General features: G+C 36.2%; 1 protein-coding gene across 1 annotated transcript in view; it reads left to right on the forward strand.

Moving 5' to 3' along the window:
• The window catches only part of VWA3B (von Willebrand factor A domain containing 3B), a 71,705-nt gene extending 57,992 nt beyond the window's left edge, over positions 1–13,713 (forward strand). Inside the window, exons 24-29 of the mRNA XM_041119547.1 lie at positions 1,651–1,771; positions 2,583–2,707; positions 3,925–4,062; positions 4,616–4,713; positions 8,615–8,856; positions 13,364–13,713. Of these exons, the coding sequence (XP_040975481.1) occupies positions 1,651–1,771; positions 2,583–2,707; positions 3,925–4,062; positions 4,616–4,713; positions 8,615–8,856; positions 13,364–13,521 (882 nt within the window). The 3' untranslated portion in view covers positions 13,522–13,713. The remainder of the gene's footprint in view (positions 1–1,650; positions 1,772–2,582; positions 2,708–3,924; positions 4,063–4,615; positions 4,714–8,614; positions 8,857–13,363) is intronic.
• The last annotated feature ends 1,082 nt before the right edge of the window (positions 13,714–14,795 follow it).

Consider the following 14,795-nt stretch of genomic DNA (forward strand, 5'->3'; position numbering starts at 1 on the left):
GTAAAAGTTTGAGATTTCAAGCTTGTGGTTTTATGATTCAAAGGAAATGTATGAGATGGATGCTTGCAAATTGTTTATGAGGTAGGCTAATAAATATGTGTTTTAAAAATTAATGGGGAAACTGAATTATTTAACTTTGCACTTGCTTACAATTTGTATTTAGAAACATTATTGTGAGCAGTATGGACAAAATAATAGACTTTTTCAAGAATTAATTTGTGATTGTTGTAGCAAATATAAATTACAGTGTTATTCTTGAGGATTACTAAAATGTACTTATAAACATACTGGGATTATGGACTTTTCAATATTAGAAAGAAAATATTCTTATATCATCAGTTTTCTTAATTTTCTCAGGAAAGCAAAATGTAAAGTGTTCTTTCACATTCTGACATATCTACATAATACTCTGATCATCTCAAAACTTCCTGTAAGAGATGTGCCCTGAATGGGAAGAAATTTTTTCTTCTAGAAGAAAAAGGGATTCAGGAACATGATTTACTTTAAAGACAAATAACACTGAGACTCCATAAAATGTTAATGTGAGATATAAAAGGCTTTAAGGTAAAGGAATATGGTGACTGTAAATTCAAGTATGCACAAACTTGGAAAGCCTGACAGCATATTTTTACATAGACCCCTTGAGATTTGTGAGTCTTTGACTATTTTTCACATACTGTGTTTCCCAGAGCCCCCTGTCTCAGTTGTTGTGTGAGATCCATCATGCTTTTTGGATTCTTCATTCAGTTACTCCTAATTGGAATCACTGACTTCAACTAGGAGTTGAGTCGGTCCACAGACAGAGAGCCCCACTGGTGCTTCTATTTTCACCATCCCGGTGCGTGGTCCCCCAGACTTATTTATAAGCAATTCAGCAGTAAGCTCCAGTGTCCTCTGTGGCTGTGGTACATTACAGGAGCTGTAGTCTGGGGAGCTGCCCCCCAAAGAGGAGAACTAGTGTACGAAGAACCCAAACTAGCAGGGCAGAATGATGGACAGTGGCAGCTCTGGAAAATGTGGTATAGTATTTTGCTAAGCTGGAATGTTTTAAAACTGATGAAAAATTTAATTTTGAATTTATAGTTTGGAAATAAACATTTTTTCCAGACACTTCAAGATTTTTTTCAATTTTTTTTTAATTCTATATTTGATTTTTTTTAAATCAGTCATTCCATACAGTGAGGTACTTTTAATGAAAATAAGATTATTGTGAAGACTCACATATCTGGACAAAATGAACGTGTATAGCACATTCAATTATTCTGCAAAACCAGTTGATTTTTCCTTACCTCATGCTTGAATATGAATTGTACAACTTTGTAAAATTTTTTCTAGGAAAGGTGGCAGCCAGAGCCATAATTCATCAAGGTAAATTTCTGCCTGAACACTCAAAAATATAGGTATTGTTATGACCATGTAAAACAGGATTTTATAGTGAAAACTCTTAGATGATCTTATCCATGAGTACTTTCTGTAACATTGCTTCCTTTGTTTATAACTATTCTGAATGTTTAAAATAATTCTAGTTTACTGTGAATTATCTGCAGAGGTCATAACATTACATTGCCTAAATATTTAATTAATTCCAAAGGATAGATTGAGGCTGACAGGCTTAGCTGTTGTGGAAAAAATAATTGTATCAAATTACAGAGACTTGAAGAAGAAACTGTGAAGTCAAAGTCCAAGAAAGGACAAAAAGGCCAAGTATTTTTGACTCACAAAAGCCAAAAGGTGATTGCAAGATCTGACGTCACAGGATTTTATTATCCAGGTATATCCACATTTTAAATATTTTTTTAGAGTTTCTTAATGCTGATAAAACATTAGTTTTGGTAAAAATTAGCTACTTCTATCTTAATCAGATTTAATATTACATCTGGATACTCATGAAAAATGAATATGTATCTTGTGTGTGCACATATATACATTTATAAAAAGACATACATTTTGTAAAGTTAGAAAGCAATGATACATTTATATAAGAAGAGTATGGAAGGAATTCCTATTAAGTAACTGAGTATCCAAGAGTATCAACTTCTCTGTCTTTGATGTCTCTCTTGAATGTTGCAGTTGAGTGTTTGGCAAAAGCCAAGCTTTTGCATGTGTTCAAAGAATTCACTAAATGCTTCTGCCTTTTTGTTGAGTTTTGAGCCAGAATGATTAGTAGGTAAAATTGTGTTCTGTTACTGCATTAAAAAAAGTGTGTGTATGTGTGTTTATCTTTGAGTTACCATTAGTTGCTTTTTTTAAATTACTTTTTTTTAACTGTGGTAATAGTTTCATTATGTCAACAATCATCCATCCACCTGATGAGCTTACAGATTTCAGACCTGGGCTTGAAAATTATTCTTTATTTTATTTTTATGGCATTATTAAGAATCGTTACTAAACCTGTATGGTTTTTTTAGGTACAAATTTCTCTATTGCCCTAGCACAGCTTACCCTAGCTAAATGAAAATGAAGAATGTATAGTATAGACACGTTTGACCTTAGTGATGTGTGACAGCCTATAGGATTTTAAAAAAATTTCCACAAGGGGTAAAAGACAAAGAATTTGAATATTTTATTGTGTTGTTTTTCAGGAACTGTGATAAAGAGCATCAGTTCTACCTGTGCACTTGTTGACTTCAGCAATGGGGAGACCTGGACTGTACCTGTGAAGTTCACTATACCTGTGGGATGTGCTATGCCATGCCCACATCTACAGGTGAAAAACTGTATTTTTCTATGACAGCAAATATGCGTTCTTAATTTTGTTCATTTGGTCACACATAGAATAAAGGACAGGATTTTTTTTTTTTAATGTTTTAAATACATCTATTTATTTTAAAGAAGAGTTTTTAGTTATAGTAATATCATGCTATTTTAAAGAAGAGTTTTTAGTTATAGTAATATCATGCTATTTTCAAGATGCTATTTTTCATTTGTTTGGAGCTCGTTTTCTTTGCAGTCCTATTCCTTTGATTATTAGCATTCTTTTTTCTTTTCTTTATAAAACATGAATATTTGCCCACTTAGGGAAGAAAGGTGACCTATTTACCAGCAGACTGATTGTCTCCTAGCACATAGATTATGAATCAAGGAGAGCCTTTTATACACAATGTGATGTACAGCAGGTTATAACCATTTGTTTTTCACAGCATGTTTTAAATCCAGCAGATAACCTTATACTAAGGCAAATAACAGTAATGGAAAAAAAATTCTTATTACATTTCTGGTTTTATTTAAAAATTTTCAGCTGACTATCTGTAATCAGTTTTTTTTTCAGGTGATTCATATTTTACACATGAGAGGGATGATGGCTACAGAAAGGATACAGAATGGATACAGCTGTTCTGAATACAAGAAGCATTTTTTATAACTGCTTTGTTACAGTTAAAACTAGACACATGCCTTTTTTTCTGTTTAAAATTAAGGCAAATCCTGATCTGGTAGTTCCTGGTATTCTGTAAGGGGAACATCCAACTCTAGAGAAGATCTGTGGAATTTGATAGAAAATTGTGACTTCTGTGTTCATTTTTAAAATAATTTTGTATAAGTCAGTTACATATGGAATTCTCTAAATTTTCCAAGCTTGCTTTAAAAGCTTATTAAAAATGTATAAATTTGAGCAAAGTCCATGGGAATGAACAGTTGTAAGAGTTTCCTAATTCAGTTTGACTTGCTAGTTGAGCCCTGGTACATTTAGTAGGGCTCTGTCCTTTATTTTTGCTTTGTGTCCTCTCCCTGATTCAGTGGAAATTGTGAGTGATTGGTGCATGCAAGGACCAATTTGTTCTTCTTTTCTTTTAAAGATCCATATTAAAGCATGGGAATGTGTTAGAATGATGATTAATGTAAAAATATCTTAGTATTTACCTTTTATGTCTTGTAAAACTCACAAGTTACATGGTTCTTGCAAACCAATGCTTTCCTGATGTGCAGGTTGGAGACTATGTGTTTGCCAGGACTGGGACACAGATAGGAAATGAATATTATGTGCCTGCCATTGTCATAGCAACACCAAAGAGGGAGGAAACAGGTGACAAACTCTACACAGTTTTGATGTTCAACAACAGGAAGGTAAGTAAACCTAGAAGATGATACCGATTTGGCAATGGTATTACCATTGTTCTATTTTTGATGAGGCCGGTAGATACAATTTTCCAGGCTAATGAGCTCACTGTCCCAATCCCTGTCTCCAGCTAACCAAAACAAATCAGATTTCAGGGCTCAGTGAAGAGCTTAGGTAATAGACATAAACCAAGAAATTCTGTAGGATAATTTATTCTTAAATCATATTCTGTTCTTTCCTCTATAATCCGTTTGGTGGCTTTCACAAGCTCCATGCTGCTAAAATGAGAAACATAGGGAGTTTTATCACAGTCAGTATAGTCTTCAATCCATTTCATTATGTATGTTTGTTTGTTTGTTTGTTTGTAAGCCATTATGATAATTTTACTGCATTTTTCATACTGCATATTAAGAAAATGTACTTTGTACTTGAAACTTTTATCTTCATTATTTAGAGTCTGATTACAGTTACATTAAAGCAGTTGACTTTTTAGACACATGTATCTTCCTTGTTTCTGAGATTTAGGTTTAAATTAGGTGAATCTTGATTGTGTTATTGCAGGAACACTGTGTAAGAAGTGGGCTTATTAAAATCAGCCAAACAAAGTATGCCTTTTCCTGTCAGTACATAAAAAAGGTGCAGATGGTGGATTATATGACGTGAGTATGCTTGAACCTAAAAATATAAAAGTTATTTTACGTGAATCTTAAATGTTGCATTTTGGGTTCAACTATGCTGCCCGATTTCCATATGTAGTACTCTAACTACAGTTGTTGTGAACTGGCTTGCTTTATACATGCAACCAAGTGATTTGACCCACAAGCATGTCAATCAAGAGCATGAACTGCCCTACCATTTTATTATCTGGCAATTTATTGCCCTATTTTCATTTTGGAAACATTGGTGGGATGTGGTGGTTTGAAGCTTAGCCCCAGGAAGCTGTTAGAGGATTGCTGAAAGGTGGGATGGAGTTTCTGTTTGTTGTAGACCTTATTTTTCCTTTAAGATATTTGTTGTGATATAAAGCTATGCATAAAATTGCAAGTTGTTTCTAAGATACTGAATCTTCTGCTGGCCTTAAATCTGGGGAATGATGGGGAGAGAGCATGTAGGATGAATATAAGCCCCTACTTAAGTTCTGCAGAACTTATGTACAGCAGGGGTAACATTTTTCTGGTGTGAAGTGTGCGCTGAACGTGCAGTGGTTCCAAATGATCGTGGATTACTTTTTCATCTTGTATTAAGTTCTAGTTTAATACATTTGAAATAGCACTGGATTGTGATAACCTTCAGAGCACCGACAATCTCTGACAGCTAGCAACAACAGATCTTGGGAAGTAGAATAAGATCAGAACAATCGTCTAGGGATATTTCTTCAGAATAAATTCCCACCCTCCAGCAATTTGTGATTTAAGGATTTTCTGAAGCAGAATCGGAGTCTCTGTATTAAACAGCCTTGATGGATTTTTCTTCCATGAATTCATGTGGTTACTTTTTGGAACCCATGTAAACCTTTATCATCCATAGCCTCTTCCCAGAAGGAGCTGCAGTTTCACATTTTATGTGAGAAAACATATACTTCTGTTTTGACTCTTCCATCTGCCTTGACATCCCATAGGGATTCTAGACTGAACGGTTTCCTCTTCCGTGTATGTCAACGTAGTATGGGCACTGCTGTCAAAGACTTGTATAATCTCCATCATGGGAAATTTCTTCCCAAGAAGTTGCATGCACAGGACAAATCCCACCTTTAAAGGCAATTTTAGAAGTTCATAATTTCTACTGAAGTGTTCTAATATGATAATCAGTGTTAAAGATTATATCTAAAAATGATGGGTGAGGGTACCAGTTGTGGGCTGATCTATAGATTCCCTGAGAATGATGGAATGAAAAAGCAACACTGATGCAAGCCCTGTTTCCCAGACATTTTCTAATAGTGATTCCAGTGCAGTTTGAAACTCGCTTTTTTGCCAGCTTGCAGTCACAGCACATACATAAACAAATGAATACCCCCACTTTACTGAGCAGAATTCCAAATCTGGAAATACATCAATGCCTTTTTCGAGGCCAGATCACCTACATCATGGTAGCCTCCTTTTATCAAAAAGTAAACCTGAAGACCATGGTTTCCTACTTAATGCATACAACCAGTTGAAAAGAGGCAGGTATATAACTGAGCTGAGTTCCAGCAAAATCAGTGGCAGTCTTTCCCTTCCACTGATTTGGATTATATTCTAAATGAGAATTATTATTTCCCTTATTAAGAAAAGATGTGACTAAATGCATAAGCAATAATAGTGGCTTCCATTCTGCATGCTTTGTTTCATGACTGAGTGCTTTAATATCACATTTAATATTCATTCTCCAAACAGATTTCATTGGCAAGCTGACTTGCCATTGTTATGATTGAGCACACCAATGTCTTACAGTTGTTTTAAGTTCTGAAGTTTTTACTACATCATTTCTGGTTTTTCTTGCAGCAGTTGTATATTTTAGAAACAAACCACCATATTTCAAATGGCAATGTTTTTACTGCAAAATGTCTCTATTTTTGAGGATAGCACTATTAAGATTGTCCTCATATTACCCCTGTTAAAGAAGTGCCTCCAAACAATATTATTGCAAATGCTATTAGTTACATCTGATTGCTAGCTTTTAAAAGACACCAGGGCCCAGATACACAAAGGGACATTGTGGGACTCTGAGCAGTAACACTTGAATATCTGTCAGCTCTGAGAATGGCTCCATGGATGTATATTGGATGTCAAGATTTATTGCGCAGAGTGCAGTGAAATGTGTAAAGCAGCTAATAAGAAATGACAAAGAGAGCTGAGCATCTGAAACTGAGCCTCTCTTAACTGAGATACCCACTAACAGCCCTGAACTAGACATATTGGAGCCGTTGGGATTCCCAGGGTCCTCTGTTGGCATTGGATAAACTACATAAATAGTAATTTTTAGCATATAGACAACATAGACCTAACCCCCAGGTATGCAGATGAAGTGTATTGGTGTGCCACTAAAAACCTTGGTGATCACTACCAATCCACAATATTCCACAATTTGCTGTCAGCACCTTCTTTTGCACATTCCCAACTTTATCATCTACTGAAAAATATTTCTCTCCACCTTTTTCTACATTATGTGTCATATCTGGTTCTGCTGAATTTTTAGTCTCTTTTCCAATAGAAGACTGGTACTAAAGAGCTTTTATAGTTAAAAGTCTTTTAAGTTTCCTAATTCTTGGATCTATAACTCTCTACAGTAAATTGCTATGTAAGATTTAAGTAGACAGTCCCTGACAATGCACTTACTAATTCAGAATGTTTGTCTTTTGCTTGTAACATTGTCAGCAAGGTTTTGAGTTCTCTGTAAAGCCACATACTTGTAAAGTGAAATCTCATTCCTTTCTTGCTGCTTTAACATGTCTGCCTCTTAAAAAAAATGGTACTGGCCATGATTTTACTTTACATTTGTTTATTTGTGTAACTGCCATGCTGTGTTGAATGATTGTTTTCCTTTTATGAGGAGGTGTACATTCAAAGCCATTAAACAACTGTATTTCATTAGTTACACTTTAATCAGTTACTAATATTAGCAATGCTATGGCAGTGTTCCAGCCCAGATTGAGTTGGAGTTTCGATTAGAGCCCTTACCTTTTAGAGGGCATGGAAATGTGCTCCCCACTGAAACCTACTATTTATTATATTCTAAAATAGATACCTACCTCCCTTGTCATACTTATCAAACGGGAACAGTGCAGCATATTGCTCATGGATGCACACAGATCTAATGAGAACATGCTGACATTGTTGATAGAAATAAACAAAATAGAAGCATAATTTATTCAGAAAGGAAACAAAAACTTTGAATACCATACAATACTAGAAGCTCAAAAAGAGAAAATCCTTGTGTGCTAAGTCCTGTAGAAGTAAGGGAAAAAATTAAAAGGGATAGCCCATGCTCCCCTGTTGACAGGGAGTCCACAGTGCACATAGATGTATTACAATAGCTTGGCTAACTCTTCAGCTCTGGGTTCTTTGGGATTGTCTTTTGATGTTTATGTGGTGTGTACTAGGGGTCATGCTTAATTCACTAATCTTTAGAGGTACTAATATAGCTCTTGTCATTTTAATATCAGATGCTAGCATCTGTTTTGGGTCTTCTCCTGCCATCAGAGTGGAAAGAAATAATTATGGCAGAACAAGCACCCTGCAAATGTAACTAACAAATTCCACATGCAAAGTAAAACACTATGTGCTCTGGACCTACACCATAAAAGACAATTATTGCCCAAATCCTTTTTGGAGTCATAAGAGGTAGACAGAATTAGGGTTTAGAGCCCTGTTTTAGGCTATTCTTTACTTATTTTATAAATTAAAGAGAAACTGAATTGCAAGACATTTATAGCCCTGTCAAATGGTCAAAAGTGTGATAAGTCCTTCTCTTGTACCGTGAGATGTGGGAAAAGGTGAAAGCTATGTCATATAATAAAGGATTTTAAATAGTATATGATAAGCATGCTTTTAGCTTAGTGAATTTCCTTGTCTGATTTTCTAGCCTGGACAGAGAGGCCACAAAGCCCTATCCTCACTTGTCTGTGGAAGATGAAGAAGCAGAAGAAGCAAGAGAAAGTATTATGAAAGAAGACAGGGGAAAAAAGAAAAAGGAGAGGAGAGCAATAGACAAAAGATGTCCCAGGGAGAGGATATTGAACTCTGATGATCTTTTGTTTGTCTCCAGAGGGGAAGTAAAACAGAGAAGAAGAAATGCACTGTGTAGCAATGAAGAAGAATTTGGAGGTAAAGTAGCAGCTCTGGAAAATTATATTAGGGATTAAACAGATCTGATGGGCCTTTAGTTAATCCCCACAAAAGGAACCAGGTTTCTGCATTTCTGGGTGTCAGACCAGCCTGCTTTCCTATGTGATGAGATTCTTTCACCTCCTTTGGAAACCTTTCTTCACACTGATCATTCTCAGCATGTGTTTCCACCATAAAGGGAAGAACTGAATAAAGCACGTTCCAGCATATTCTACCTTAATTTCCCTAACATTTGTAGTAGCAGTGAAGGTGCAATAACACCAACCTTAGTACCTGCTAGTAAGCAGAGTATATATTCCAGTCCCTCTACTGTGTTACTTGTTAGATTAAAGGTATGTCTGTATTGCCTATGCAGCTATATGCTTCAGAGGTTAAATTGCTTTTAGTGTCTGAGCTAGCTCAGTTGAAGCTCTTCATTTTAAAGATCCTACTTTCAGTGGAAAGATAAGAGGATTTTTATCCATACCTTCTAGTTCTATTTTAAACACGTTCTCAACATGCTCATTAATTATTTACTTCCAAAAGTAGTGGACTATAGATTCACTCAATCATCATGTTGTCAATCAACTTGATTTGGCCTCTCTGAACTTTCCTTTGATGTTCTCACTCATCTTTTAAAGATTGTCTGCAAATTCCATTTACATTGCTTGTATTATGGTGCCACTGCATTTTAGGAGTGGCCTGGTCAGGATTATATGAGAGCATTATATATGACATTTTAATTGTGTTAATCCTGGATTTCATTTTAAAGACTGAAGAGAATAAAGAAAACAAATTTGCCTGGCATTGTTTTTTCCTTCTGCCCAAGGTTCAGGTCTAGTATGAACTATTAGTTTACACTTACTGCTTGGCAGTCCAGTATGTGCTGAGCACCAGACCTGTGAGATTCACCTATACAGGTTAACATTTACCCTCAGAATAGTCATATTTAATTATATTGATATGCGTAAGTGTTGAATAACATGGGTGAGGTGTTGGAAAGCTCTACTGTTCTAAATGAACTGTTCAGTTAGTCTCTGTGGACCAGATATTAAAAATATCAGGTATCTAGCAACGTATTTTCCCTTCATGGAATTTTCATAATGCTCAAATAAGGCTGGATATTCAAGTCAGGAGCCTAAATTGCAAAAGTACTTATGAGCTGAAACACCCTCTTTTCATCTTCAGACACCTACACAACCCTGAAATCTGAATTGTTGCCCTTCATACACTGGACACACCAATGTTCATCAGTGTGATCCCCTACCTGATCTTCCTAGTAGTTGTTTTCAATACTTCCTTATTTCTTGGTTGTTTATAACAAAGGCAGATTTTTTTAAAAATACAGTCAGCATCTCAGAGAAATGTTTTGAATACTTGTAAATACCATTAATAGTTAAAGCTAATAATTTTGGTAGCTAAATGTCCTTTACAGTAACTGTTACACTTATTCTTTCAAGATTTCTAAAAGCAGTCTATTAAACTGGGAACTGGTTTATCTGAAAGGAATCTGTGGAATCCTCCCACATATTCTTTTCCCTGTAATATCAAATACCTGAATAATTTGGATATATTTTAACTTTCAAAAAACCTTCAATAGTCCTGATCTGTTTGCCTGAAGTAAAGGCTTTCTCTTCATGTTTATACATGATAGTTTTCCATATGTATGTATGTGTAATGTGTTAAAAGCATTTAATGCCATCAGCAATTCCTACATTTCCTTTCCAAAGGTTTGTCCTGTCACTTCTTATGAACTCTCCAGATACATATATGTTTTTTTAGTAATCTGATTGAGCTGTGTTTTGTAACTATTCCATGTCCTAATCAACACTTCTTCCTACAGTTCTGCTGACTTCATGTGTACAGTCATCTGTTATATGAGGATGTAAGTTCTCCTGAACTTGAATGAGCATTGCACAATATAGGGATGGATTTTTGTGCTCTCCAAGATAATGTGGATTCAGCTACATGGCTCTTAAATAGGTGGTTGATGAAGATTTGTATTTCCTTGAAGCCTTATACTTCCACAGACCTGTGGGTCCTGTTTGAATTAATGGAGCATTTTGGAATGTTTGCGGTTTGGTTTGTGCTCAGCTAAAATATTCCTGATTGTTAGAAATCAACAACCTATTCCTGTTGTTCCTATTCAGGGAAACAATGTTAACAGAAGCAAATGAAGAATAAGTAATTGTGTTAGTTATTTAGTGTATATGAGCTTCATTATTGTGTTGATGTGTAATGTTGTCTTATGTATTCCAGAACCATTATATTTAACACATTATTGTTTTAACATGTATGCTTGTTGCTCTTGTTGTGTTAGTTAGCTCTGTGTGTTTATAAGAGAGTGAATGAAGTCCTGGCAAATTCCTGCTGACTGTTAGTGGGCTAATGATTCTTTGTCTAGGTAACTCGAATAATACTATTTGATTGAACAAGATCACAAATACTTAACTCTGTCATTGGTTATTGCAATAATTGTTTTTACAGATACTTTAAAAAAACATGTATTTGTTTCCATAGAAAAATTCTTCTCCCTGTCTTTCTAGTCTTCTCTCTGTTCTGTAATGCCTAAAAACAATGTTCATTTCACAGGATTTCCTTGTTGATTTTCCAAAATGGCTGTCTAGTAAAAAACTATATCAGAAAACAATTGAGAGTGAAGTACAGGTATAATACACAGTAATAGACTGCATTGCCTGATGCATTGGCAAATCAGAGCTAACAGAGCCCAAATGTCCTTTCTAATTTATAATGAGATGTGACTTGAAGCAATTACACTGATAATTACTGTAACTGCCAATATGGGGTAGGTGGGAGACCTTCGAAAATTGTCGTTTTCTATCCTTTTCTGTGGCAAATCTAGTTCCTCTGAATTGGGTTCAAGAGTGTAACAGCTGTGGCACCTGGCAGTCTAGTGGATTGGCTGGATTTCCCACAGTAGGATTTCACATTTTTAGCACCCGCTTGTTTTCCAGTCTCATTTTCCAGATAGTTCATTCAGCATTTGGAGAAGGCTATCATAATAAAGCAGTGTTCCCATCTGTTGGTCATGGCTTGTTTAATAAGCAGTTGATGTCAATTCAGCTATGCTTGCATCTGTTACTTATTGCAGCTGTGTGTTGTTAAGGGCTTCCCAACAGCCTCCAGATTTAGCTTTTGTTTTTCTGCTGATAGCATGTTACAACTTGGCCCAAATGACTCTTCTGTCAGGGTTGTCCGCTCATCCAAAGAGGAAAGTGTGTTAAACTTTCCATCTCTTTCCCCATAAAATGAAAAATGGAGTTGTGCAGAGGAAGAAAGTGCCGTACCATTGGTGTAGGAGGAATGTGTCGGGGTGTCTGAGGGTGGAGAGGAAGGGCAATTCTGTCCAGGTTCTGGGACCAAGATCAGAATGGTTTCTTCCAACAGCTTGGGAAGGTACTTAGAGGGTGCATGCACTGGGTAAAGAAAATAAACAGTTTGTGAATTGTATTTAACAGTGCATCTTTCATTTTGTTCAAGGTAGCAGTATGGCCACAATACCTTTCAGTATTTTAGTCCAGCAATGTTTTTGTACCGCAGACAGATAGTCAGCTTATGGGATACTGTCAAGAAATCCTGATCCTCACACAGGTGAACTCCAGATTCCTGTCTCTTAGGGTGCCCAAGAAGAATCAGTATGTTCCGTTTGTGTATCTAAGTGCTCATGTCATGCATTTATAAGACAATTTTCAAAGGCACACTTTTGATTTTTAAACTCTCAGCTTCAGAGTTTTCAGTGGTGGCTATGGATGATTGGCATTCCTAAAACTAATCATACTCAAATCTCATACTCTCTATGTACTCAGTCTGTGCTGTTGCTTCCCCACCCTGTATATCATATCTCTATTCTTCAGATGCCTCCCACAGTTTTGTTTTCTACTACACGAGTGTTTCTTATACGATCATTTAAAACCAAGAAATCCCCCTAAAGAAATATATGAAGCAAAATACAGTATATGATTTTGTTTACTTTGTTTCTTCCTATTTTATTCTCTTTCATTTTTCCTCCAGCTTCCGGTCTTTTGCCATTCATTCATTATGATTGTCATTGTTTTGTGCTAGGAGGGTGCCTAGTAGTTGGTGGTCTCATTTGATATAATTGTAAAAAGTGACTTTTCAGTGACACAGTATTGTTAATAGCAAACACAAAGGTCCATGTCACCCGGACTCTATCTCCAGCAGTGGCTAGAAGATGGTTTCTGAGACAGAGTAAGAACAAAGGTTGACACGTGAATAACAAGAGCTACAAGCTTAGAAAATGAGAATACTTAAAAAGAAGACTGGTTTGAACTTGTGAGGATGAAAGCAAAAAGGAAAGCAGAGAAAAGCCTCTTTACATAGGACCATTACTTTGTTACCATAGTCATAAAGTCATTTGTTCCATGATAAATCCCGGGGTATGTACTGGGGGGTTGTTGAACTGTTATATCCAAGCTCATGGTGGGGCAATATTTTCTCTTACAAAAGAGTACCTGTTCTCTCCTAGCATCCTCATTGTCCATTTCATCATCCTGGCGTTCATCAAGGCGTCAAACTCTGCAGTCGCTGAGCGCTTCAACTCCCAGCTCACCAAAGGATTCCTGTTGCTTGCACAGTCCTGCTGTAGAAAAGTCTCTGGTAAAAGTAACATACCAGAATTATTAGAGTCAACACGGAGCAGCAAGTATTGGCAAGACAGTCTCAGTACCACTGCGCAGAGCAAAGGAAGCCACGTTAAGGCTGCATGATGGAGTTTGTGAGGAATGGATGAGGCTGCAGATAGGAAATATTTTTAGCACCTGTAACTGTGAAATTTTATTCCTTGAATCAAAAATAAACTGACTTGTTAATGCTAAATTATTTATGATTTTGCAGACTTACTTTGGAGGTATGAAAAGAAACAGTGTCAGAGGGTCAGCTGTGCTGCTGTAAAGTATCAATATGAGAGAATGGAAAATTGTATTTGTCAGAGTATCCTTTGTTTGCAGCAGACCTATTTGATTTATTAACTGTGGGTCTTTCTTATGAAATGCCTTTCTCCAACACTCCTTTTTCACAGACTCAGTCTGTAAGGCCTCTGGGAAGACCTGCTGCAGGGAGCTTACCCAGTTTTCCACTAGTGCTGATTTTCACATGTATCTGTCTGAAAGCTTTTCCACTGATGGGGACTGTCCCATGAGAACACAGATGAGGTGCTTTGCCCTCAAAGACTAACGTCTTGGTAACACAGACTTAGACCAAGGGCTGAATTCTTCTCTGTGACATTTGATATAAAGCCAGTGCTACCCTGAAGGCAGTGGAATTGCTTCAGTGTTATGGCATTATAAATGAAAGCAGGAATTGCACCTAGACACATTTAGAATCATCTCTACTCTTAGCTCCCAAATAATGGATAGGTGACTGAACCCAGTAAAAAAAAAAAAAAAATTCCAAATAAAGATTCATTTTCTCTATCTAACAAATGTAATGTGAAATTCACTGTCCAAGACATGACATTTGAAATGGCACACAGTCAGGGGGAATGTAGTGTGTTTAGCACTGAAGATCCTCACCTCAACCAAAGTATGTCTTGTGGGTATAGTGGCACAATTGTATGGTTGTCTAGGGCCTTCTGTTAAGGAGGTGAAGACTGATTCTTAATATTTTTTGGCATATCAAGGTGAATGGACATTAAAGATTTTCACAAGCTTGACTGTAGATACCTACGAAATTTCCAGGCAGGTGTATGTATTCTTTACATTTGAAGTAAAGTGGAGTTGAAAAGATACACTTAGTCAAATAGAAACAGAAGGTGGCCAATTAAAGTATACACATGTATATATTGTAACCCATATATTTGGTGAATTCCAGCTTTTATGGTAGCCAATTTAATCATAGACCTTTTTGTGTGTTCCAGATACATAACACATTTATAATGGGGTCTGACTGCTAGGATATTC

Source organism: Aquila chrysaetos, chromosome 23 (genome assembly GCF_900496995.4).
Source record: "Aquila chrysaetos chrysaetos chromosome 23, bAquChr1.4, whole genome shotgun sequence".
NCBI lineage: Eukaryota > Metazoa > Chordata > Aves > Accipitriformes > Accipitridae > Aquila > Aquila chrysaetos.